Raw genomic sequence first — 27625 nt, 5'->3', positions numbered from 1 at the left:
AACAGTAAATGAACCATTAACAAAGAAAGGAAATGATAAAACAGTGACATTTGTTCTAGCTGGTGCAGAGGTTTGTGGTGGGTTCAGTGTTCAGGTCTCTGACTCACAGACAGTAAAGGGGGAAGTGGTGATGGACGACCAGACTGCAGAAATGATCAACTTCATATTTATCTTTAACACAGAACCTGTGAAGTTCTGAAAGTGCTGAAGTGTTCGTTCTGTTCGATCTACACTGAGTGTTAATGTGTTTACTGAGAACCAGTGAATCATTAAAAACCTCATAACACTTATTAAAGGTCACATAGAAAAACGAAGCAGGATCACACTTTATATTCAAAGCTTTTTATTAAATGTAAATTTCTGCTTATAAATACAGACTGAAGTGAAACATGTTACCTGCATGTACTGTAACGTCTACCTGAGGGTGTACAAACTTATGCTGAAATGTAGACAGGAGACCAGTCCAGTGCTGAACTTCCTACAACAGAATCCACAGAATAAATACTGACAGTGATTCCTGACCATCAGGACATTAGAATGAAATACCACACATTTATCTACAGTACAGTAAAAATGCTGCTGTGTTTATACTGTACACAACAATGTTCAGCTGGAACACTGGGAGTAACCACATGTTCAGGATGTTGGAGGTGGAGTCATGTGACATCAGATAATCGCATGGCAATGCCAGGGTTTTTTTTCTACACTCTTCTTTTCACTAAATATACACTTCTTTTACACTGAACTGTAAATAATAGTAAAATGATTATGAGATGATAAATGATGAGTAAAATGGTGAGATTTCAGGATCTGAGTATCTACACAGGCATGTAGTGAGTGTTTACAGACTGAACACTGCTACAGGCGGAGCTCCAGTGGTTTTCTGGATGTGAGCCACAGAAGACGAGAAGCTCACGGCATCGGAAACTTGTGTAGAACAGAAACCTTCATCATGGCGCTAATCTGCAGTGTTTATGGAATTCTTCAGTGTCACTGATGTTCAGGAAAAACGGGGAAATGTTGATCTGAGAAACGCGCACTATGGAGTATAACAATGGTGTGAATATTTCAGCAGGAAACAGGATTCTCCGTACTTTTCTCTCTCTGATGTGCTGTAAGTGTACACACACACACACACACACACACACAAACAGAATTTATAATAATAATTGGTGTGTTGGAGGGAATAAAGTCTTCTCCATGTGCAGATGAACTCTGATCCTCAGCTTCAGAACTGGGTGTAACATTACATTTTTTTTTAATTAGAGAAAATCATTAACTTTAGAAAAAAATTACTATTTCACTAACGGTAAAGTTTAGTCAATTTTTTGTAAATGAATAAATGAATAAAATCAACTGAATGATTGAGTTGATGATAAGAAGCACATGGTGTAATAGATTCATTGTGCCGATTTCAGATGATGATGATGTTTTCCACTTTTATCATTTCACACTTTATTTTCTTAAATTTTTATGTCTGTTTTCTAATCTGTTGCTAAAACATTATAACTTTTAGTACTATTGTGAAGTTGGTGAAAACATCTGCAAGCTGCATTTAAAAAAAATGAATTAACAGATTATTAATTTTGAAATTTAACTTTAAGAGTATTTTTAGTTTGCAATAAAATTCCATCTGGAACAATCTGTTATTTATAATCCAGATAAATCCCTTGATTTTTACAACCCCAAGTCCACTAATGGTTATTAAAGGAACAATTTCTTCATAAACCCATATTTTATTCACAATAGAAGACAGAAAACACATCAGTTGTTTGAACTGCTTCATAGTAGAAGAGTCTGGATGCTGAACTGGTCTCCCTACAGTCCAGAACTTTCACCAATTAAAAAGATTTGGTGCATCACAAAACAAAAAAATACAACAAAGAAGATCCAGAACTGTAGGGCAGTTAGAATCCTGTATCAGACATGATTTGGACAACATTCCTCTCCCAAAACTCTACCAACTGTCTCCTCAGCTCACAGATATAAACAGACTGGTGTTAAAAGTAGAAGAGATTCTGTACGGTGGGAAACATGGCCCTGTCCCAACTTTTTTAAAACCTGTTGCAGCCATCAAATTTAAAATAACCGTATTTGTTTCCCTAAAATAAAACATTTCCTCAGTTCATTTGATATGTTTTTTATGTTCTTTTCTAAATAAAATGAGTTTATAAGATATGCAAATAATTGAATTCTGTTTTTATTTACATTTAACAAAGTGTCCCAATATTTTTGTGCTTGTAGTAATAGATGTTCTGCTGTAGTGTATAATAATATATTCACTACAGAACATACAGATTCCATAAAATATTATATATTTATATTTTAAATTAAAAACATCATCTGAAATCACACATGAATCATAGTAAAGTTTTAATGGACTGTTTGTGAGTAAAATATTGAACCTGAAGCTGTGATGCAGGTTTACTGAGTGCAGCTGGAGATGAGATGGTCACACTGCAGGAAGTGGAAGGAACCACTATAACTCTCCATACTGGGATTACTGGAATTCAGACTGATGCTCATATTGTTTGGTTTTATGGACCTGAGAAAGCAGAAGAAAAGATATTGAACAGTCAGATGTTTAAAGGAGAAACTGTTACAGAAATCAGTGAGAGATTTAAAGAGAGACTGCAGCTGGACAGAAGCAGTGGAGCTTTAACCATCAGGAACATCAGCAGGAACCATTCTGGAGTTTATTTATTACATGTCATCACTGGACGTCTCTCATCTAGGACTTTCAGAGTCAGTGTTTATGGTGAGTAAAACTGTCTCCTTTCTACTTTCTGTCCATGTTCAGACCTTCAACTTTATATTTACTATAAACTCAATCAGAGCTGAGGAACAGCGAGAATCACCTGAGTACAATCAATAAAACTTCACAGAGAAAATTAATTTACAACTAATTAAAGTAAATCACAGACCAGGTGAACGTGTCAGGGGAATCAGCCAATCACATGTCAGGGGCGGAGTTAATTCTGATTTAAAACCAAACAAGCAGATGGGAAACTGTACAGAAAGCAGAAATCATGAAACAAATCATGAGTGATGCACTGAGGAGAATTAAGTGACAGTTTCCAGCCATTTGCAGAAAATTCTGGTGTATTTATAATTTTTTTATAAATTAAAAAATGATAATCTTAAAAAAAATGCAGTGCTTCAAAAGGAAAACTCTCAGATTAGATGCTGTCACATTATAATAATTGTTCAGCTTGTTATTGATCTGTTCTATTGAATGTGTGTTTGTGTTTCTTAGCTCCAGTATCAACTCCAGTAATAAATGTAAGAAAAAAAAGAAGTGGGTTCTCCACAGAGTCGTGTTCCCTCTTGTGCTCTGTGGAGAATGGAGAAGATGTGAAATTATCCTGGTACAGAGAGAATGAGAGAATCTCCATCACCAATAACACAGATCTCAGTGTTCCCCTCAATCTCCCACTTCTAATACAACACCATGAGAAGAACACGTATATCTGTGTGTCTGCAAACCCTGTCAGCAATAAAACTACTTCTCTCAGCATCACACAGCTCTGTGTTCACAACTCAGGTACATCAGAGAGATGAAACTCTCATCATTCAGTGGTATTGAGATTCGTATCATCTGCCTTCATGTATCATGGTGTATATAAAGAATTTCACTGCATGTCGTACTCTGTATGTATGTGACAAATAAAATGTGACGTCTCCCAGCCCCAGTCTCATATCTGTATCATTTACAGAAATAATTAATGAACATATCGTATTGTTCACAGGACAATCTGAAGGTTCTCATTCTCTGATTCCTGCCCTGATATCTGCTGGAGTGATTGTGTTAATAATAATATCTGTATTTTTGGTGATTTGGCTGAAAAAGAAAAAGCAACAAGGCAAGTAACACGTCTTTCTGCTCACGTGTGTTTTCATCTTTATATTTGTCCTGTTTTATAAAATGTTTCTTTTTGTGTGTGTTTAGTTCCTGAAAAGCTGAAGGTCCGACCTACGCTGATATAAGAGTTACAGCTCACAGCACAGAGAGAGATCAAGAGGTAAAGATCTACAAAAAAACTGAGAAAATGTTTCATTTTAAAGGAAAAATAAGTTGATTAAAAATTTCATGGCATCAACACATCTCAAAAAAGTTGAGACAAGGCCGTGTTTACCACTGTGTGGCGTCCTCTCTTCTTTTTATAACAGTCTGCAAACGTCTGGGGACTGAGGAGACAAGTTGCTCAAGTTTAGGAATAGGAATATTGTCTCATTCTTGTCTAATACAGGCTTCTAGTTGCTCAACTGTCTCAGGTCTTCTTTGTCGCATCTTCCTCTTTATGACGCACCAAATGTTTTCTATGTGTGAAAGATCTGGACTGCAGGCTGAACATTTCAGTACCCGGATCCTTCTTCTACGCAGCCATGATGCTGTAATTGATGCAGTATGTGGTCTGGCATTGTCATGTTGGAAAATGCAAGGTCTTCCCTAAAAGAGACGACGTCTGGATGGGAGCATGTGTTGTTCTAGAACTTGGATATACCTTTCAGCATTGATGATGCCATTCCAGATGTGTAAGATGCCCATGTCACACGCACTCATGCAACCCCATAGCATCAGAGATGCAGGCTTCTGAACTGAGCGCCGATAAAAACTTGGGTTGTCCTTGTCCTCTTTAGTCCGGATGACATGGAGTCCCAGTTTTTCCAAAAGAACTTTACATTTTGATTCGTCTGACCACAGAACAGTTTGCCACTTTGCCACAGTCCATTTTAAATGAGCCTTGGCCCAGAGAAAACGCCTGAGCTTCTGGATCATGTTTAGATATGGCTTCTTTTTTGACCTATAGAGTTTTAGCCGGTGACAGTGAATGGCACTGTGGATTGTGATCACCGACAATGTTTTCTGGAAGTTTTCCTGAGCCCATGTTGTGATTTCCTTTACAATAGCATTCCTGTATGTGATGCAGTGGCGTCTAAGGGCCTGAAGATCACGGCATCCAGTATGGATTTCCGGCCGTGACCCTTACACACAGAGATTGTTCCAGATTCTCTGAATCTTTGGATGATATGATGCACTGTAGATGATGAGAACTTCAAACTCTTTGCGATTTTTCTCTGAGAAACTCCTTTCTGATGTTGCTCCACTATTTTTTGCTGCAGCATTGGGGGAATTGGTGATCCTCTGCCCATCTTGACTTCTGAGAGACACTGCTACTCTGAGAGGCTCTTTTTATATCCAATCATGTTGCCAATGATGTGAAATGTGATTGAGGATTTGGTGTAAAATCACATTTGTTCCACAGGAGTGATAAAATCTCCCCATATTCACATTCTGAAATCTACTGCTGTGTTTTACAGGAAGAAAACTCCAGAAAAGCACAAGATGAAACGAAGGAGGAGCCAGTGGTGTATTCAGAAGTGAGGAGATCAAAGTAATTCATCACATCAATACATCACTTTATTATTATTATTATTATTATTATTATTATTATTATATAAAGTATTTCCACATGTACAGTGTGTAGATTGTGTACAGTAACGTGAGCTTGGTTGTGGTTAAGATCAGAGTTAGATTGGATTTCAGGCTGCAGTTGGATTTATTACTTCATTCTGCGTTTGAGATAAAAGGAAGGAGATTTCAGAGGATTTGAACTGCGTCGTGTCTGAACGAGTGTTTCTGCTGCTCTCATTAAAACCTGTTCACACCCTGATGAAGATCTGATCTGAGCTGTGCTGAGAGAAATCCTGTAGGGGTTCAGGCGTCTCTTCAGGCCTCAGTGTCTAATATTTGAATATTTACTGCTTTTACTAACAAACATTAAAGTTCATGTGCTAAAAAGTTCAGCTAAAAAAAGGAGTTCAGTAAATCAGCAGCTCCAGTTTTCCATCTGTTTACGCTTCTCACATTACAGCACATTGTTCAGATCAGATACACATCCAGAGCTCTGTGTGTGTGTGTGTGTGTGTGTGTGTGTGTGTGTGTGTGTGTGTGTGTGTGTGTGTGTGTGTGTGTGTGGTATATTATTAAGTGTTGTTTTTACTCCTCACATGAACACGTGACTGTAGATCCTGAAAAACCTGATTATGTTCTTGTTTCTGAAACACTGTTGATCCTCTCAGTGTGTGTAGATCAAACAAACACCTTCAGGACTTTAAGAGACAGAAAAGTGTTTTATTTCTAATAAAAATGTACATGTGGAAATTCCTCTTGATATTTTATTGTTTTATGAAACATTAAAACGCTGAGATTCTGCACAATTTCATGATTTTAATATATTTTCAGTTTTCATTAAATAACAATGAGTTGATTTCAGAACACAGATCTCTCCTTCCTGCCTTTAAAAGGCGCTGTCTTTGAATTGAATTAGAACACTACACTGCCCCCTACTGTTTATATACAGTACTGTGTAAAAGTCTCCACACACTGCGGTATTTTTTCTACAAATTGAGATGTTTATTTTTTCTGCATTAATGATAAAAGTGAGAGAGGAAATGAGAATATAACTAGAAGTGTTTAGTGAGAGTCAGTTTCTGATAAATATATCATGGAGACTAATCTAAATTAAGAAGAACCACGTGAGTTCTCCAAGATGCAGAAAACCTGAACCTGAGAGAACTGATCCAGGATTAAAAGCTTCATAACAAATATTAATGTAGTTTATTACAGTTTACTGCTGTTTATACTTCATTTATTAAAAGTAAAAGCATTTAATTATATTTGAGGACTTTTACACAGTCTACTGTACAATCTGTTCTGTTACAGTGATAAAGTTCAATCAGAAATATTCATTCAGATCTTTTCAAACAATCAGCAACAAAAACCCTGAACTTTTCCTGTTTCCTGTAGAAATATTACTATAGAGTTATTATTATATTTACTATATACTGTAATATACTATACTATACTACAATATATTACTATAGAGTTATTATTATATAGAGTTTTATTTTACCAAACAATAAGAAATAATCTCCCAGAGCTTTTACTTTATAGCTGATAGACTTTATATTTACACTTTATCTTTTATTTTATCAGTTAAAACACAAAAGTTTAAATAATTTGTCCTGTAATTTATAAAAGATATGAATATTCATTAGTTTGGTAAATAATGTGAGTAAATCAGAAATAATTCAGTATTAAAATCAGACTTTTTCTTGATGAAGCATCAACAGTTTGATTATAAATCAGGAAGGAATTTTACACCTAAACACTTATTTATTTTATTATTGATGCCAAATTCAGACTTTATTCACTTTATGAATAAAAGTGGACTGGAAGATGTTCCTGTAAGTCCACTTTCACTTTATAGTATTTATTCTAATCAGCTCTTTCACATGAATATTATTATAATCAGGAATGCAGATGGAAATAAATCATGAAAGAGTGAAGAATGTGAATAAAGAAGAGAAGAGAAGAGAAGAGAAGAGAAGAGAAGAGAAGAGAAGAGAAGAGAAGAGAAGAGAAAGTTGAAGAAAACAGTTTCTCCTACCATAAAGATCTGATGAAGCCTCCAGGTGGACTGATGTGAGGACACCGGAGTGTAAATGGTCAACATGACGCATTGTTCAGTAGCAGGAACTCGGCTTTCAGGAATGTTCAAGTTGTTCATCAACATTACTTTCATTCTTTCAGTCTATTTAGAAAAAGCTCTGACCTTCACGAGTCTCCGCCTGAAATGGTGGACCAGAAGGAAGCGATCGGTTTTTTATCCACACGCAGGGCGGCGCAAAACCCGTGACGATGACGAGGATGACGATGATGATCATGACGATGACGATGACGCTTTCTAACTTCTTTCCATGTAAGAATCCACACCCTTTAGAGATGGAATGCGTTCGACATGAACAATGGAGAAGCACAGAGTCGTACCTGTGTAGAAACTTCCAGCAGGTAAATGAGGTCTCCTTCAGAAGCCTGAGTGATAAACAGGAAGATGTTTCACCAAATCCCACAGGAAATGTCCTGGACTTTTTCATCTCCAAGTTTCATTACACAGATTCTGAAGGAAAAGATTTCAGGAGATTCAGGAGAAAGCAGATGTTTATTTCATTTGATCTAAAACTAGGAGCAGTGGAACACACAGTCCTGAGCTCAGATCAGATGAGGAAATCTCAGTGTCCTGATGATATTTCCATAAGTTTGTTTAGATCACGTGAGAGGGAAAAACTGCATTCAGTATAAAACAATGGTTTATTTACTTCTCTTTTCTCACATTTCATACATTCACAATAGACTTTTATTTCACTTTCACTACATCAGTTCAGTATTTATACAGCTTTCAGTTTTCTCTTTAATATCATCCTCTTTTATTTCTGAACATTAATAACGAGTGTAGAAAAGTTCAGTATTTACAGCATTTTTTTATCTTTTATTATATAATTATAATAAATCTACTGTATATTTACTGGATAATAAATAAAACAATGCCCCGGGTTTTAATCAGAATCATTAAATGTCTTCTGCACTGATTGAAGCAGAAAATCAGGTCTCAGGTTTCTGTAACTCACCTGCAGTGTCATTTCCAGTCTTATGTACTGGGGTGTAGAGTAACAGAGGTTTCTGTAGACAAGTTAAACCAGTATGATGCTGATTGTGAGCTTTATGCTAAACTATGTAGCTTCTGTTTTCATTATTATATAAGATACACTTTAAATCCAATAAACTTTTAATGATTTTTATTGATAAATAGGAAGAAATCCCTGCACGTGAGATATTTATATTCATGTAGTTTTTTTTTTTTTTTTGACTAAAATTGTTTATGTATAAACAGAATATAAACACTAAAATATTCTTGAGTTTTGTCCACTAGAGGCCGCCATTATTCCACATCTTGTCATTTCTCTGCTTGTTAATAATCACACACACAGCGAGTGAAGAAGCGTCTAAATAAACTGTTTTAATGAAAGTTGTCGACTTGAGTGACAGTGAGGATTAGATGTGGTTTTGTACCGCAATGTAAAAATGTAGAAGTTTTTTTTTGACTTGTTATATGTTTGTAATTTTAGACTTTGTATTTGATTTAACAGTCTTGAGCCTTCACCATGTGGACTCTGTACAGTTGGGTTCATCTCCTATAAGTGACGGAGTGTCTGATGTTTATCCTGTTGAACACACTGATCAAATCAGGAACTCGATGTAGCTGCAGCACTCACACTTTTCTACAATAGAAACAGGGCATATTTATTTTATCGCCTTTAGGAGAATCACTGGTCTGGTTTAATATCTCTGTCCCTTTAAACCGGTGGTGTCCAAACTGCAGCCCGCAATCCATTTTTATTGGCCCATATCAAAGTCAAAACTTCTACCATTAGGGGTCGCCACAGCGGATCATCCATATTCATATTTACGGTTAAATGTACTGTAGTTCTGAGTTCTCACGACCCGTGAGATGATTTTATAAAGATCTATTGTTATTGTTATTAATGTCCCGGCGATATGAAGCGCTGATAACACAAACTACAGATCCCATAATGCATCGCTTCAGCTGCCTCACCGAACACTAGACTACCTGGGAACATTCCAGCGTCAATCAAGTCAAGCTTCTGTTGATGTATTTAACTCTATTGTTCAGTTATTGTGTAACAGCGCCTCACAGTGGTGAAGAGAAAAGTGGACTCTGAAAACAGAGCCTTTCAAAACCGATGAGATTCTGAGTAGATGTTTACTGACACTGGCGGTAAACACGTGTGTGTTATTAGTGGAGTGAATGTGACTGTAATTAAGGAAATAAATCTGAGACGGAACTACGAGACAAAACATCAGGAGAAGCTGAAGAACCTGAATGCAGAGCAGAAGATACAGAAAGTAGAAGAGTTAAAGAAGAATCTGACATTTCAGCAGATGTTTTTCACCAGAGCAAAATCACAAAGTGAAGCTGGTGTGAAAACAGAGGAGAAATCAGAGTCTCATCAGCAGATTATTTACTGAGGGAGAGTTTCTGAAGAGCTGCATGATGAAGCTGTGAGACGTCTGGTGTTCCACAGGAGATATTTTTATGGAGAGCAAAATATTTTAAGTTATTTAAAGTTTAAGATTATTTTTTATAAAATGGCATAAGAGCAAAGAAATCTGATTGTTTTGATTTGTTGTTATTTTAAAGTTTACTTAAAAGCACAATTTGTATTGATTTGTTCAGGGGTTTTTTGCAGCATGTTCATCTTTCTAACTTGTATCATTTTGACAGGAGATATTTTTATGAAGAGCTATTTATTTAAAGTTTATTCTGGATTAATATTCCTGTCTGTATTTATTCATATTTATGTAAAAAAAATTAAATAAATAAAATTTAAATTGTTTTAGTGTGTTCAATAAATGTTTATCCTGTTCGGCCCACGCCCTAAAGTGTGCTTTGAGTTTTGGCCCCTGTGCAGTTGAGTTTGACATAAATATCATAAATTATTAATAATGACATATAATTAAATGTAAATTGAGCAAATTTGTTATTTCAGAATTGTGTATTAAACTGGTAGCCCTTCACATTAGTCGGTACCCAAGAAGTAGCTCTCGGTTTCAGAAAGGTTGGTGACTCCTGGTCTAGAACAAGGCAGCGCCTCCACAACGCAAGCAATCAAAGAAAAAAAGGTGCTCAGGGTCACCAAACTGCGGCCTGCCATCCAATTTAATTGGCCCGTATTAAAGTCTGAAAATAAAATGGTTTTTAGCCCTCACATAATATTTATGCTTAAAAGCGCCTCCACAATGCAATCAAAAAGTTAAACTTTTATTTATCACCACTAGGTGGAGCTGTACTGTCTAGAATCTAAACAGCGCAAGCAATAAAAAAATTTGCTCATGGTCACCAGAAATGGTGGAACAAAAGAGACTGCGACTGAGGGAATTACCTGACAACTTTTTTGTAAAAAAAAAAAAAATAAAATGAAAATCTACTAATGGAGAGCTGTGATGGAGGCTTTTTTTTTCCAAACGTGGTTTTTCATGCATTTGATTGATTTTAACAATATTTAGAAATATTAGTTTCCCTCAGGAAGAAAAGTTTGGACACCCCTGCTTTAAGCCAAGAAAGACTCCTGTATCTGATACTCCACAGAACATAACACTAAACATCTGGATCCAGTGCGCCTGGGCATGTGTGGAGAAGAAACTGGGGTTAAATATAATGATGCATTTTTATAAGAATATTTGGGTGAACACTGTAATATTTATTCACCATAAACACTGATTTTGAAAGTGCTAGATAAAAGATCTTATTTCAGGATTTAATAAATAAATAAATAAACTCCAGAATGGTTCCTGATGGTTAAAGTGCCACTGGTTCTGTTCAGCTGCAGTATCTCTTTAATCCTCTACTGAGTTCTGTAACCATTTCTCCTTTAAACACCTACTGAACAATATATTTTCCTCTGCTTTCATAAAACCACTGAATAAGCATCACTCTGAATTCCAGTAATCCCAGTATAAGAGTTATTGTGGCTCATTCCACTTCATACAGTGTGATCATCTCATCTCCAGTTACATTCAGCAGACTTGAATACCAACACAAGCAACAAATCAGACTCCTTTTATACGCTGATATTTCAATTTGTGCAGGAACTTTCCCCTAACACTAATTTTATCCCAAAACTACCTTCTGTTTTCAAGACACCCATTACCTGGTTTCCTCTTTGGTAGATCCTAAGAACTGCATTTTAGGTACATCTTATAAGACCTGCTGTAAAGGAGATGCTCTGGTACTTTCAAACTGGTACAGACACGAGACAAAACCCTCTGGCACACTTTGGACCAAGTGAGAGTATTTAATGGTCAGCAAATAAAACGTTATACTCTCCTACTCCTAACTTTGTCCTTATTAAAGACAAGCTTTATCAAATGACCAGGACACTCGCAGAAAAGAGGAGGCGACCCAGTAGTTGGTCCCAAAGAGCCGCACGGGGATGCCAATGGCGGACACTTGGGACACGAACATTAAAAATACAAGAACGTCTGTTGCCACTTCTATTGGCCGGGCATTAACAGTGATGTGCTCCTTCAAAAGTATGGACCTCCTTGATCCATTAAAGCAGACTACACGAGGGTATCACTTGATGCTAGTTTTGGTCGACTTCACAATGCGATATACGGAAGCACTGCCTTTCCACAGCATCTCAGCACACAGTGTAACTGTTTCTTATTATTTCCCGAAAGTGATCCTGACAGTTCAAGACACGGGTCATGGACCTTCAAGGTCACTTGGCAGGTTGGGAGACTTGACTATCTTAAAGGTTCTTAAGTTACGGTGGGATTTTCCAACGTTTTTTTGCCTCTGCCCAGGTGCAGGAACTTCCTAGAACAGCACACTGACATGCTTTTATGGTGCACAGGTACCTCTATTTGTAAGATCTATGAGCTACGCTTCTTTATCATGGAGTCTCACAGTGACAGGTTCAGCCTCGTGGTCCTGTACCCAAAGGTGATTGTTGGTTCCGTGTGGACTTTAGAAACATCAGCACAGTATCTTAATTTGATGTCTACCAATACCTCGACTTGACAAACTGCTTGAGCAGAAGATATTATTATTGTCAGATCCCCATGACTCCAATATCTTACATTAAATGTAAATGTTTTTTTTTTACACTCTGTCTTACTGATATTGTACCACATGACTAACATGGTAATTATGTTGATATTTACTGCTTGGAAACTCTTGTGGTATCTGATGCTCCAATTAATAAACTTTGGCTTTCTTTCATTCATTTTTGCAGCTAAGATGCTTGAAGCTCTTGGTCTTGTGGTTTATCTGGTTTTCCATCATGGAAGCGGCTTTCAAATAAATCACACCAGATCACAAACATCTTTCATATTATTTCTGTCACAGCTCTAAAGGAAGTGGTGAGAACGCAGTGGGCAAATGTGTAAAAGAATTAAAAGAAGGTGTCAAAAGATACAGGTTCAGCTTTGTTTGTGAGGTTATGATGTAGAAAGTAGTGTGTGATGTGTAGACTGATCTTCAGGTCAGTGTGATGTAATGCTACAGAGATTAAAGACATGTTCTGGGTTCATTTGTAATAAAAAAAACGTTTGACCCAAAATCATGTGTCACTACTTTCAAATGTTTTTTCAAAAGAAAACCAGCACAAGGTCTCGTGCATCTCTGTGCCACTGCAACTCATAATAGAACCTGTGGCCTCTGTATGTAGGGCAGTACAATGTGTGTGTGTGAATGCGGTTTGTGCTGTTTGATGGAACACAAGTAGAAAGGCTGGTGTGTGAAAGTGTGGAAAGTGTGTGTGTGTGTGTGTGTGTGTGTGTGTGTGTGTGTGTGTGTGTGTGTGTGTGTGTGTGTGTGTGGTGTATGGACTGCTTCATCCCACATGCAGTAAAGAGCTAGGTTTTAAAAGTAGAACACGCTGATGTGAAAATACACTCAGAAATAACACTATGCTGTGCGTTAGCGTAAACAAACGCATATCCACCAAAACAAAACATTTTCATCCTCAATCAAACAATTCAACATTCCATTTCGATTCATCTGTAAAAGAAAATTTATAAAATTTCTTGTGTGCTATTGTTGATAGATTTCTATAAAGCGAAACAAATGGAGATTATAATTGAACACCATTCATAGAGAAACAGCAGCATCAGCAGATTTACTGCATCTAATGTGTTGCCATAACAACCAACCACAAGCATCAGATCAATATTTAACTGATTCTTATCTACAGATCAACACAAAGGCACAACTAACAAACAAACAGCTGACAGCAAACACGCCAAGTCGATTTCTAAAAACAGCAGTTATTCTACAGTAAGTAATTACAGACCAGCTGCTGTTCTGCTGTTCAACATCTGGTTTGTGTGGCGTCTGCTCTCAATCCTGCATTTAAACGTGTAGAAGCTCAACCATCGATCTGAAAAGAGGTGTGGAGTACAGGTGGATTCAATATATTGATGAGATGATTTGTTTTTTTGTTTATTTATTTATTTAAGGTCACAGGACATTAAAGTTTATTTACAGAATGAACATTCATTTGACACATTAATCAGATAAACATGGCACACATTCAGGGTCTTACTCACGTGAGTGTTCAACAGGAAGTCTGATGATGAATTTAGAAAGATTCTACCACAGTCAGAGGAAATGAAAAAAAAACACAAAATATCAAAGAAGATAAACACAAACTCATAAACATGTTTAAATTAAAGTGTGTGTATAAAAGACTACAACTAGACAATATTGAGTACAGCGCTTCATTTAGACCACTTGAGTGTACACAAGCTGGCCATTGTAACTTCCTGTTCACTCTGAAGTTCTGCAGACACCAAAACATCTTCAAAGACTTCAGTAAGTCATGACCAAATGTGTTTGTCAGCTGCAGCTAAATGTGAAAGAACACTATTAAAAGATACGTCAATTTTTTAAGATCTGAATTTCACCTAGAAATGATTATTTCTAATGGACATGTTACTGTAAATTTACAGAAACAACATAAAATCTGAAATAGAATATCCACCATAAACTACAAATAAACTCAGGTCCCAAGGAAGACACTGTTCAGCTTGTAGATCACCCAGGTCACTGGAGCTGGGAGCAAGCAGAGGCCTCCAAGCAAGAAGCAGAGATTAAATTACAGAATTAATTGTAAAGCCATGTGACAGGTCTGGAAGGTCTGACTGTCAGCTGCAGATATTGTCATGGCGTAGGAGACCACACTGTCGGTCTCAGTTCATGCCACGCCATTGGCCCCAGGTATGAGCAGGATGTGGGAGGCCTCAGGTTTTAGCAGGTGGTGAGAGTTTATGTCATTGGCTTATGTAATTAACAAGTTGTGAGAGGCCCCATTTTTATCCTCAGGCATGAACAGGTTGTAGAAGAACAGTTATCAGCCTCTGGCAGGAGCAGGGTTTGGCCCTGTCAGTGACTTAAAGTGGCGTGGGAGGCCAACTTGAATACCTCTAACTGGAGCTCCTCATTGGAAGCCACGCTCTCAAACTTAGGCAGCAGCATGACTTGAAAGGACCACAGAGAAGTTTGAGAGCACCTCATTGAAACATTTATGGCCTCTAGAGTGAGCTTAATGGGGAGACTTCCCTGTCAGCCACAGTCTGGAGCTCTTCATGGTGGGCCTCCTCACTGGGCTCAGAGAGAAGCTCTGCAGGGGCCGATGCTTTTACTTCGTCTCCAGCCCTTTTCTATACTTAGAATTAAATTAAGCCAAGTGTGTTTATCAAATAGACAGTAACAGACTCTTAGCTCCTGAAAAGAAATCGTCCAGGTCAAGGTCAAAGGTGGGATCCTCAAACACCTTTATCAATACGCCAAACAAATTGGCTACAGTGACAAACCCTCTGGTTTTAGTGGTAACCTAAATCCCAGCCCACTGGTGGGTTCAGATGGTGGCCTGGGACAACGTGTACCTTAATCCGTGCTGTTTCTCTGGTTTGGGGTTCCATGTGCTTTCAATATAAATCAGGCTCTAAAGAAAAAATCCTTTCAGGATGTTCTTTCAGCCAATGAAGGTATTCTGGCAGGTAAACAGTAAACTACTGGAGAAAATGCACATAGCATAAAGCTGGCCTGGTTAACCTTTGGTGTAGACAAGCTTGAAAAGTTTGATGTTTGGTCAAATGCCAATTCCAACCCACCAGTCACACTCCCCATCATATACCAGCAAACAACTGGAAAGGTGAAAACATGTTCTTGAAGCCAAACATCTGCATCTGTTCAATCTGCTGCTCATGCTACTTCACTGTGTATATTTGAAAAGTGGTATCTTTCACAAGAATCAGCTCACACACACCCATGAGTGTTTAGTATCCCTTTAGTTGATATGTAAGAAAGAGGAAGCCCGCCCACTTAGTAAACACCTTCAGGATATAAACTGGTGCAGTTCAGGAACTGTCTTACCGTATCAACCAATCAAACAAACATCAATGAGGAGGAACCCAGGAAGTTTGGTAAAAAAACAGTCATGACGGTGGCAATTAAAAATTCCATAAGACTGAGCAAAAAAGAAAAAACCTTGTAAAGTACCAAGCAGAGTGTTTCTGTCTGACTCATGAGTCACTTTGATGTCAGATATGTTAAGAGTTCTAGTTTAGAGAGAGATGTTGTGATGATGAAGTGAAGTGATGAGGATTTGTTGAAGCAGGACAGGAATCATTATAACTGGAGTTATAAAGCTGAATGTTCTGCTGTACATGAATACACTGTTGTTAAAGCAGTTAAATCTTCTGCTTTCATCTTGTTCTTCCTGACACGCTGTGGTTGATGTTACATCTCAATGCTGTACACATTACAGTGCAGCAGATAAACTGAGTCCAGCTCAGATCCTGAACCTACACAGATATAATATGGAGTCTGAAGTGGCAGCATGATGTGCTTTATAAAAGGAAGAACATCTGCTCTGCTCTTTCATCATTCATCATTTCATACAGTTACACACCCATATCATGAACTAGTCTAGCGAGTTTCTCCTAACGGCATGTCAATTCTGTTTTCTGTCACTCTACAATTCCATTAGAGAATGAGAAATAAACCATAGAAACAGATTTAATGGTGTTTTTTTAAAATGAACCAATTATTTACATATTGTCTGTGCATTAGGATTAGATTCGTGTTAAACTGTTGGACATTTGAGGAAGCAGCGACAAACTAGAAAACCACTTCACTTGGACGCGTGTTTTTGCTGAATCATCAACTGGTGTTGTTACTCTACACTAAAAGGCTTCGTGTGGATTTTAGTTTGAAGCAGTTTTTATCCTGTTTTATTCAATACTCTATTCAGTCTTTATGTTTGGGCCATGTGACTTATTACTCCAGTTTTAATATGAGAGGAACAAGTCCAGACTCACAGTGAGGATTCCAGTCAGAACAGAGTGTGAGTGCAGGAATATTACAAACCGAAAGTAAAGAACTGATGATGAAAAATTCTCTCAACATGTTCCAGCTTGTTCCAGGCAGCCGCTTTCTGTAACTGACTCAATCTTCATTGTTTACAAACCTCTGCTAGGAATTTCTTTCTTTATAAACATGATACAGACATAAAAACTTCATGAGGTTCAGCTGAACCTGTGAGTGCTTCTTCTGTGGAAATGAATAAATAAAAGTCTCTCACATGCATGAAGGGAGAATATTACAGGGTGCAGTCATGCAGTAGTGTCTTATAACACTGGAGTCTGTTCAGTTAAATGCTTTGATCAGATTCTCTCTCTCTCTCTCTCTCTCTATCCTCCCTCCCCCTCTCTCTTCCCCTCCCCCTCTCTTGTTCTCTCTCTCTCTCCATATCTGAGATTTTATCTTCAGCCTTGAACCTAAATGGCGTATTGATGTGGTTCACTGAAAAAGACGAGTGCATTTTGGTTCTTTTATGAAATTAGTAGGAAACGCAAAATCGACAAACCCCAAATTAAGAATTGAAATCTGAGCTGGGAAACAACCTGAAAAACCTGAGATCAGACCAAATATAAATAATATATCACCGGGATATAGATTCATATTCTCTTCAGTCCTTCACCCTCCATCCATTTCTTTCTCCAAGCAGCTACAGCTGTTCTCTTGTTGTGCTAACTAGCTAACTAGTTCTCTCATCACCACTAACTAACTCCAGTTGTGTAAAGTTGAGTAACCTGGATATTGTGTTGTACAGTGTGCTGTTATCACTCCCAGACACACCGGCTTTTACATCCCAAAAGCATTTGATATCTCACTCATATTGATTTGAGGATGATGAGAAATTAAGAGATGATGCATTCACTTCTTCAGCACAATAAGAATCAGAGAGGAAATTAAAACTGCCTGTGAGGTCTCCAACCCTCAGCTGTGGAATCTTCTGACTCTCTGATTGTTTTTCTTGGTTTTATGGAAATACTCAGATCTCTTCACTGTCTCCATCTTTACACTGAACAACATCCAAAAACAGTGAATGAACAATTAACAGAGAAAGGAAATGATAAAACAGTGACATTTGTTCTAGCTGGTGCAGAGGTTTGTGGTGGGTTCAGTGTTCAGCTCTCTGACTCACAGACAGTAAAGGGGGAAGTGGTGATGGACGACCAGACTGCAGAAATGATCAACTTCATATTTATCTTTAACACAGAACCTGTGAAGTTCTGAAAGTGCTGAAGTGTTCGTTCTGTTCGATCTACACTGAGTGTTAATGTGTTTACTGAGAACCAGTGAATCATAAAAACCTCATAACACTTATTAAAGGTCACATAGAAAAACGAAGCAGGATCACACTTTATATTCAAAGCTTTTTATTAAATGTAAATTTCTGCTTATAAATACAGACTGAAGTGAAACATGTTACCTGCATGTACTGTAACGTCTACCTGAGGGTGTACAAACTTATGCTGAAATGTAGACAGGAGACCAGTCCAGTGCTGAACTTCCTACAACAGAATCCACAGAATAAATACTGACAGTGATTCCTGACCATCAGGACATTAGAATGAAATACCACACATTTATCTACAGTACAGTAAAAATGCTGCTGTGTTTATACTGTACACAACAATGTTCAGCTGAAACACTGGGAGTAACCACATGTTCAGGATGTTGGAGGTGGAGTCACGTGACATCAGATAATCGCATGGCAATGCCAGGGTTTTTTTTCTACACTCTTCTTTTCACTAAATATACACTTCTTTTACACTGAACTGTAAATAATAGTAAAATGATTATGAGATGATAAATGATGAGTAAAATGGTGAGATTTCAGGATCTGAGTATCTACACAGGCATGTAGTGAGTGTTTACAGACTGAACACTGCTACAGGCGGAGCTCCAGTGGTTTTCTGGATGTGAGCCACAGAAGACGAGAAGCTCACGGCATCGGAAACTTGTGTAGAACAGAAACCTTCATCATGGCGCTAATCTGCAGTGTTTATGGAATTCTTCAGTGTCACTGATGTTCAGGAAAAACGGGAAAATGTTGATCTGAGAAACGCGCACTATGGAGTATAACAATGGTGTGAATATTTCAGCAGGAAACAGGATTCTCCGTACTTTTCTCTCTCTGATGTGCTGTAAGTGTACACACACACACACACACACACACACACACACACACACTAAAAGAATTATTAATAATAATAATTGGTGTGTTGGAGGGAATAAAGTCTTCTCCATGTGCAGATGAACTCTGATCCTCAGCTTCAGAACTGGGTGTAACTGAGTCCTCTGAGGAGATCAGGTTTCTCACTGCTCTCACTTTTACAACAAACACATTTATTTCTGTTACATTTTACACCTAAAAACACTCACAGTAAGAGTTATTGTCACTGGACTGGTGCTCTGTGCACTACATCTATTACTGTACTGTTTCTTTATAACATTACATTTTATTTAAATTACAGAAAATCATTAACTTTAGAACATTACTATTACAGTCACAGGGTAAAGTTTAGTCCATTTTATGTAAATGAATAAATGAATAAAATCTACTGAATGATTGAGTTGATGGTAAGAAGTACATGGTGTAATAGATTCATTGTGCTGATTTCAGATGATGATTATTTTCTTGCTTTATTAAGTCTTTATTTTCTAATCTGTTGCTAAAACATTATAACTTTTAGCACTATTGTGAAGTTGGTGAAAACGTCTGCAAGCTGCATTTAAAAAAATGAATTAACAGATTATTAATTTTGAAATTGAACTTTAAGTGTATATTTGGTTTGCAATAAAATTCCAGTTGGAACAATCGGTTATTTATAATCCAGATAAATCCCTTGATTTTTACAACCACAAGTTAAAATAATGTTGGAGCTTTGTGTAAAAAAACAATTTCTCATAAACCCATATTTTATTCACAATAAAAGACAGAAAACACATCAGTTGTTTGAACTGCTTCATAGTAGAAGAGTCTGGATGCTGAACTGGTCTGTCTACAGTCCAGACCTTTCACCAATTAAAACATTTGTGCATCACAAAACAAAAATACAACAAAGAAGATCCAGGACTGCAGTTAGAATCCTGTATCAGACATGAATGGGACAACATTCCTCTCCCAAAACTCTACCATCTGTCCTCAGCTCACAGATATATACAGACTGGTGTTAAAACTAGAACAGACTCTGTACGGTGGGAAACATGGCCCTGTCCCAACTTTTTAAACCTGTTGCAGCCATCAAATTTAAAATAACCGTATTTGTTTCCCTAAAATAAAACATTTCCTCAGTTTATTTGATATGTTTTCTATGTTCTTTTCTAAATAAAATAAACGTTTATAAGATATGCAAATAATTGAATTCTGTTTTGATGTACATTTAACACAGTGTCCAATATGTTTGGACTTGTGCTTGTAGTAATAGATGTTCTGCTGTAGTGTATAATAATATATTCACTACAGAACATTCAGATTTCATAAAATATAATATATTTATATTGTAAATTCGAAAACATCATCATCTAAAATCACAGTAAAGTTTTAATGGACTGTTTGTGAGTAAAATATTGAACCTGAAGTTGTGATGCAGGTTCACTGAGTGCAGCTGGAGATGAGATGGTCACACTGCAGGAAGTGGAAGGAACCACTATAACTCTCCATACTGGGATTACTGGAATTCAGACTGATGCTCATATTGTTTGGTTTTATGGACCTGAGAAAGCAGAGAAAAAGATATTGAACAGTCAGATGTTTAAAGGAGAAACTGTTACAGAAATCAGTGAGAGATTTAAAGAGAGACTGCAGCTGGACAAAACCAGTGGAGCTTTAACCATCAGGAACATCAGCAGGAACCATTCTGGAGTTTATTTATTACACGTCATCACTGAAGATCTCTCATCTAGGACTTTCAGAGTCAGTGTTTATGGTGAGTGAAACTGTTTCATGTCTCCTTTCTGTCCATGTTCAGACCTTCAACTTCATATTTACTATAAACTCAATCAGACCTGAGGAACAGCGAGAATCACCTGAGTACAATCAATAAAACTTCACAGAGAAAATTAATTTACAACTAATTAAAGTAAATCACAGACCAGGTGAACGTGTCAGGGAATCAGCCAATCACATGTCAGGGGCGGAGTTAATTCTGAAACCAAACAAGCAGATGGGAAACTGTACAGAAAGCAGAAATCATGAAACAAATCATGAGTGATGCACTGAGGAGAATTAAGTGACAGTTTCAGCCATTTGCAGAAAATTCTGGTGTATTTATTATGAATTATTTATAAATTAAAAAATCATAATCTGAAAAAATGCAGTGCTTCAAAAGGAAAACTCTCAGATTAGATTCTGTCACATTATAATAATTGTACAGCTTGTTATTGATCTGTTCTATTGAATGTGTGTTTGTGTTTCTTAGCTCCAGTATCAACTCCAGTAATAAATCTGAGAGGGAATAGAAGTCTGTTCTCCACAGAGTCATGTTCCCTCTTGTGCTCTGTGGAGAATGGAGAAGATGTGAAATTATCCTGGTACAGAGAGAATGAGAGAATCTCCATCACCAATAACACAGATCTCAGTGTTCCCCTCAATCTCCCACTTCAAATACAACACCATGAGAAGAACACGTATATCTGTGTGTCTGCAAACCCTGTCAGCAATAAAACTACTTCTCTCAGCATCACACAGCTCTGTGTTCACAACTCAGGTACATCAGAGAGAAGAAACTCATCATCATTCAGTGGTATTGAGATTCGTATCATCTTCCTTCATGTATCATGGTGTATATAAAGCATTTCACTGCATGTCGTACTCTGTATGTATGTGACAAAATTTTTTATTTTATTTGATATTTATGTGACGTCTCCCAGCCCCAGTCTCATATCTGTATCATTTACAGAAATAATTAATGAACATATCGTATTGTTCACAGGACAATCTGAAGTTTCTCATTCTCTGCTTCCTGCCCTGATATCTGCTGGAGTGATTGTGTTATTAATAATATCTGTATCTCTGTGGATTTGGCTGAAAAAGAAAAAGCAACAAGGCGAGTAACACGTCTTTCTGTTCACGTGTGTTTTCATCTTTATATTTGTCCTGTTTTATACAATTTCCTGTGATTTGTGTGTTTAGTTCCTGAAAAAGCTGAAGGTCTGACCTACGCTGATATAACAGTTACAGCTCACAGCACAGAGAGAGTTCAAGAGGTAAAGATCTACATGAAACTCCTGAAAATGATCCTGATGTGAAATGTGATTGAGGATTTGGTGTAAAATCACATTTGTTCCACAGGAGTGATAAAATCTCCCCTGATTCACATCCTGAAATCTACTGCTGTGTTTTACAGGAAACAAACTCCAGAAAAGCACAAGATGAAACGGAGGAGGAGCCAGTGCTGTATTCAGAAGTGAGGAGATCAAAGTAATTCATCACATCAATATATCACTTTATTATTATTATTATTATTATTATTATTATTATTATATATAAAGTATTTCCACATGTACAGTGTGTAGATTGTGTACAGTAACGTGAGCTTGGTTGTGGTTGAGATCAGAGTTAGATTGGATTTCAGGCTGCAGTTGGATTTATTCCTTCATTCTGAGTTTGAGATAAAAGGAAGGAGATTTCAGAGGATTTGAACTGCGTCGTGTCTGAACGAGTGTTTCTGCTGCTCTCATTAAAACCTGTTCACACCCTGATGAAGATCTGATCTGAGCTGTGCTGAGAGAAATCCTGTAGGGGTTCAGGCGTCTCTTCAGGCCTCAGTGTCTAATATTTGAATATTTACTGCTTTGACCAACAAACATTAAAGTTCATGTGCTAAAAAGTTCAGCTAAAAAGGAGTTCAGTAAATCAGCAGCTCCAGTTTTCCATCTGTTTACGCTTCTCACATTACAGCACATTGTTCAGATCAGATACACATCCAGAGCTCTGTGTGTGTGTGTGTGTGTGTGTGTGTGTGTGTGTGTGTGTGTGTGTTATATTAGTCCGTGTTGTTTTTAATCCTCACATGAACACGTGTTCTGTAGATCCTGAAAAACCTGATGATGTTTTTCTTCCTGAAACTCTGTTGATCCTCTCAGTGTGTGTAGATCAAACAAACACCTTCAGGACTTTTAGAGACAGAACATATAATATGTGAGTGACGTGTGTAGTGTTTTTATTTCTAATAAAAATGTACATGTGGAAATTCCTCTTGATATTTTATTGTTTTATGAAACATTAAAACGCTTCAGTTCTCATTAAATAACAATGAGTTGATTTGAGAACATTTCAGAACACAGATCTCTTCTTCCTGCTTTTAATAGCCGCTGTCTTTGAATTGAATTAGAACACTACACTGCCCCCTACTGTTTATATACAGTACTGTGTAAAAGTCTCCACACACTGCAGTATTTTTTCTACAAATTGAGATGTTTATTTTTTCTGCATTAATGATAAAAGTGGGAGAGGAAATGAGAATATAACTAGAAGTGTTTAGTGAGAGTCAGTTTCTGATAAACACATAATGGAGACTAATCTGAGCTCAGAACCATGTGAGTTCTCCAAGATGCAGAAAACCTGAACCTGAGAGAACTGATCCAGGTTTAAAAGCTTCATAACAAATATTAATGTAGTTTATTACAGTTTACTGCTGTTTATACTTCATTTATTAAAAGTAAAAGCATCTTATTATATTTGAGGACTTTTACACAGTCTACTGTACAATCTGTTCTGTTACAGTGATAAAGTTCAATCAGAAATATTCATTCTGATCTTTTCAAACAATCAGCAACTAAAACCCTGAACTTTTCCTGTTTCCTGTAGAAATATTACTATAGTTATTATTATATTTACTATATACTGTACTATACTATAATATACTACACTATAGAGTTATTATTATATTTATTATATACTGTACTATACTATACTACACTATAGAGTTATTATTATATTTACTATATACTGTACTATACTATAATATACTACACTATAGAGTTATTATTATATAGAGTTTTTATTTTTACCAAAACAATAAGAAATAATCTCCCAGAGCTTTTACTTTATAGCTGATAGACTTTATATTTACACTTTATCTTTTATTCTATCAGTTAAAACACAAAAGTTTAAATCATTTGTCCTGTAATTTATAAAAGATATGAATATTTATTAGTTTGGTAAATAATGTGAGTAAATCAGAAATAATTCAGTATTAAAATCAGACTTTTTCTTGATGAAGCATCAACAGTTTGATTATAAATCAGGAAGGAATTTTACACTTAAACACTTATTTATTTTATTATTGATGCCAAATTCAGACTTTATTCACTTTATGAATAAAAGTGGACTGGAAGATGTTCCTGTAAGTCCACTTTCACTTTATAGTATTTATTCTAATCAGCTCTTTCACATGAATATTATTATAATCAGGAATGCAGATAGAAATAAATCATGAGAAAGAGTGAAGAAGGTGAATAAAGAAGAGAAGAGAAGAGAAGAGAAGAGAAGAGAAGAGAAGAGAAGAGAAGAGAAGAGAAGAGAAGAGAAGAGAAAGTTAATGAAAACAGTTTCTCCTACCATAAAGATCTGATGAAGCCTCCAGGTGGACCGATGTGAGGACACCGGAGTGTAAATGGTCAACATGACGCATTGTTCAGTAGCAGGAACTCGGCTTTCAGGAATGTTCAAGTTGTTCATCAACATTACTTTCATTCTTTCAGTCTATTTAGAAAAAGCTCTGACCTTCACGAGTCTCCGCCTGAAATGGTGGACCAGAAGGAAGCGATCGGTTTTTTATCCACACGCAGGGCGGCGCAAAACCTGTGACGATGACGAGGATGACGATGATGATCATGACGATGATGATGACGCTTTCTAACTTCTTTCCATGTAAGAATCCACACCCTTTAGAGATGGAATGCGTTCGACATGAACAATGGAGAAGCACAGAGTCGTACCTGTGTAGAAACTTCCAGCAGGTAAATGAGGTCTCCTTCAGAAGCCTGAGTGATAAAGAGGAAGATGTTTCACCAAATCCCACAGGAAATGTCCTGGACTTTTTCATCTCCAAGTTTTATTACACAGATTCTGAAGGAAAAGATTTCAGGAGATTCAGGAGAAAGCAGATGTTTATTTCATTTGATCTAAAACTAGAAGCAGTGGAACACACAGTCCTGAGCTCAGATCAGATGAGGAGATCTCAGTGTCCTGATGATATTTCCATAAGTTTGTTTAGAAGATCACGTGAGAGGGAAAAACTGCATTCAGTATAAAACAATGGTTTATTTACTTCTCTTTTTCTCACATTTCATACATTCACAATAGACTTTTATTTCACTTTCACTACATCAGTTCAGTATTTATACAGCTTTCAGTTTTCTCTTTAATATCATCCTCTTTTATTTCTGAACATTAATAACGAGTGTAGAAAAGTTCAGTATTTACAGCATTTTTTTTCTTTTATTATTTATTTATAACAAATCTACTGTATATTTACTGGATATTAAATAAAACAATGCCCCGGGTTTTAATCAGAATCATTAAATGTCTTCTGCACTGATTGAAGCAGAAAATCAGGTCTCAGGTTTCTGTAACTCACCTGCAGTGTCATTTCCAGTTTTATGTACTGCCACTGGTTCAGCTGCAGTCTCTCTTTAAATCTCTACTGAGTTCTGTAACTGTTTCTCCTTTAAACACCTACTGAACAATATCTTTTCCTCTGCTTTAACAAAACCACTGAATGAGCATCACTCTGAATTCCAGTAATCCCAGTATAAGAATTATTGTGGCTCATTCCACTTCATACAGTGTGATCATCTCATCTCCAGTTACATTCAGCAGACTTGAATACCAACACAAGCAACACATCACACTCCTTTTATACGCTAATATTTTAATTTGTGCATGATCTTTCCCCCTAACACTAATTTTATCCCAAAACTACCTTTTGCTTTCAAGACACCCGTGACCTGGTTCTCTCTTTGGTAGGTCCTTAGAACTGCATTTTAGGTACATTTTATAAGACCTGCTGTAAAGGAGATGCTCTGGTACTTTGCTCTGGTCTGGGATTTCCCACTGGTACAGACACGAGACAAAACCCTCCGGCACAGTTTGGACCAAGTCAGAATAATCAATGGTCAGCAAATAAAACATTATACTTTCCTACCCCTAACTTTGTCCTTATTAAAGACAAGCTTTATCACATGACCAGGACACTCGCAGAAAAGAGGAGGCGACCCAGTTGTTGGTTCCAAAGAGCCGCACGGAAATCTTGTTCCATGCATCTTACCATAATCCAAGGCCGGACACTTGGGACATGACACAACACAAGAACGTCTATTGCCCCTTCTATTGGCTGGGCATTCACAGCGATGTGCGTAAATGATGTGCGGCATGTCACGAATGTTAGCGGGTGAATTCACCACGTGTACCCACTACTGTTTATTGTGGTCTCCTTCAAAAATATGGGCCTCCTTAAGCCATTAAAGCAGACTGCACAAGGGTATTACTTGATGCTAGTGCGATATACGGAAGCACTGCCTTTCCACAGCATCTCAGCACACAGTGTAAGTGTTCCTTTTTATTTCCCGAAAGTGATCCTGACATGGCATGAGTCATGGGCCTTTAAGGTCACTTGGCAGGTTGGGAAAGTTGACTATCTTAAATTACAGTGAGAATTTTCCAATGTTTTTTTGCCCCTGCCCAGGTGCAGGAACTTCCTAGAACAGCACACTGACATGCTCCTATGGTGCACAGCCACCACTATTTGCATCAAGGAGTCTCACAGTGACAGGTTCAGCCTCGTGGTCCTGGTACCCAAAGGTGATTGTTGGTTCCGTGTGGACTTTAGAAACATCAGCACAATACCTAAATTTGATGTCTACTCAATACCTCAACTTGACAAACTGCTTGTTCAGTCAGGTGTTTACTTTTTATTTATACTGCATCTAATGTGTTACATAACAACCAACCACAAGCATCAGATTAATATTTAACTGATTCTTATCTACAGATAAACAGTAAGGCATAACTAACAAATAAACAGCTGACAGCAAACACGCCAGCAAACCTGTGGGGCTCGCAGGCCGATTTAGCAGGAGTCAGATAAGGAGTCAGATTTGGAGTCAGATAAGTCCTCTCCAGCCTCCCCTGCTGAATCCTGCACCTGCTCTCTCGGGGAAGCAGGCCCGACGGCTGCTTCTTCTCCCGGCATGAGCAGCGCGGTGTTACATGTCTCTCTCTCTGAGGAGGATAAGATGATGGATGCTAGCTCGCCCGTGGACTCTTCCCAGCGTTCAGTCTGAACCCCAGTTCCTTCATGCAGGTGAGAACAACATCACCGCCAAAGGTCTGTGAAACGGCCAACGTCTTTCGTGGCACATAAATTGCCTGGGGATGATGGCGGTGTTTTTGGGGTTAAAACACTTCCTTCCGGACCTAAGGGGCCACCATGTGTTGAGACGCATGGACAATACAGCGGTGGTCTCGTACATCGACCACCAGGGGGTCTCAGGTCTCGCCCCTTTTTTAACACTAAAAGGCTTTGTGTGGATTTTAGTTTGCAGCAGTTATTATCCTGTTATATTTAATACTCTATTCAGTCTTTATGTTGGGCTCATGTGACTCTTTTCTTCACTTTTAATATGAGAGGAACAAGTCGAGATTTAGAGTGGGGCATTCAGTCTGAACAGAGTGTGAGTGCAGGAATATTACAAACCTAAAGTAAAGAACTGATGAACGAAAAATCTCTCAACATGTTCCAGCTTGTTCCAGGCAGCCGTTTTCTTAAACTGAAACATGATCCAGACATGAACACCTGACAGAGGTTCAGCTGAACCTGTGAGTGCTTTTTCTG

The 27625-nt window shown here is 37.4% G+C and overlaps 1 protein-coding gene and 2 long non-coding RNA genes across 7 annotated transcripts; 1 reads left to right on the top strand and 2 right to left on the bottom strand.

Moving 5' to 3' along the window:
• Positions 1–326: 326 nt before the first annotated feature.
• LOC124381275 lies at positions 327–8150 on the bottom strand. The gene is made up of 3 exons (XR_006924827.1): positions 7455–8150; positions 2406–2545; positions 327–1112 (listed from the first exon to the last, which is right to left on the bottom strand). It is a non-coding gene; the product is annotated as an uncharacterized LOC124381275 (long non-coding RNA).
• LOC124381273 (signaling lymphocytic activation molecule-like) lies at positions 978–22978 on the top strand. 3 transcript variants are annotated; one of them, XM_046842736.1, is made up of 6 exons: positions 978–1114; positions 2423–2758; positions 21206–21493; positions 21719–21832; positions 21919–21992; positions 22133–22978. In XM_046842736.1, the coding sequence occupies exons 1-6, from the start codon at positions 1042–1044 to the stop codon at positions 22208–22210; spliced, it is 963 nt and encodes a 320-aa protein (XP_046698692.1). In that variant the 5' UTR covers positions 978–1041; the 3' UTR covers positions 22211–22978. The 3 variants fall into 3 exon arrangements, with proteins under 3 accessions (XP_046698692.1, XP_046698693.1, XP_046698694.1); XM_046842737.1 differs by lacking the exons at positions 21206–21493; positions 21719–21832 and adding exons at positions 3257–3544; positions 3750–3863; XM_046842738.1 differs by lacking the exons at positions 978–1114; positions 2423–2758 and adding exons at positions 18792–18928; positions 20378–20713.
• Positions 18141–24963, bottom strand: LOC124381274. Of its 3 annotated transcripts, none has more exons than XR_006924825.1 (3): positions 24349–24592; positions 20361–20500; positions 18141–18926 (listed from the first exon to the last, which is right to left on the bottom strand). It is a non-coding gene; the product is annotated as an uncharacterized LOC124381274 (long non-coding RNA). The 3 variants fall into 3 exon arrangements; XR_006924826.1 differs by having other exon boundaries at positions 20384–20500; positions 24349–24590; XR_006924824.1 differs by lacking the exon at positions 18141–18926 and having other exon boundaries at positions 20255–20500; positions 24349–24963.
• Between the last annotated feature and the right edge of the window lie 2662 nt (positions 24964–27625).

The sequence above is a fragment of the Silurus meridionalis genome, chromosome 28 (genome assembly GCF_014805685.1).
Source record: "Silurus meridionalis isolate SWU-2019-XX chromosome 28, ASM1480568v1, whole genome shotgun sequence".
In the NCBI taxonomy this organism is placed as follows: Eukaryota; Metazoa; Chordata; class Actinopteri; order Siluriformes; family Siluridae; genus Silurus; species Silurus meridionalis.
The sequence above is the reverse complement of the archived record's forward strand: the minus strand, read 5'-3'. Positions and strand labels throughout refer to the sequence as shown.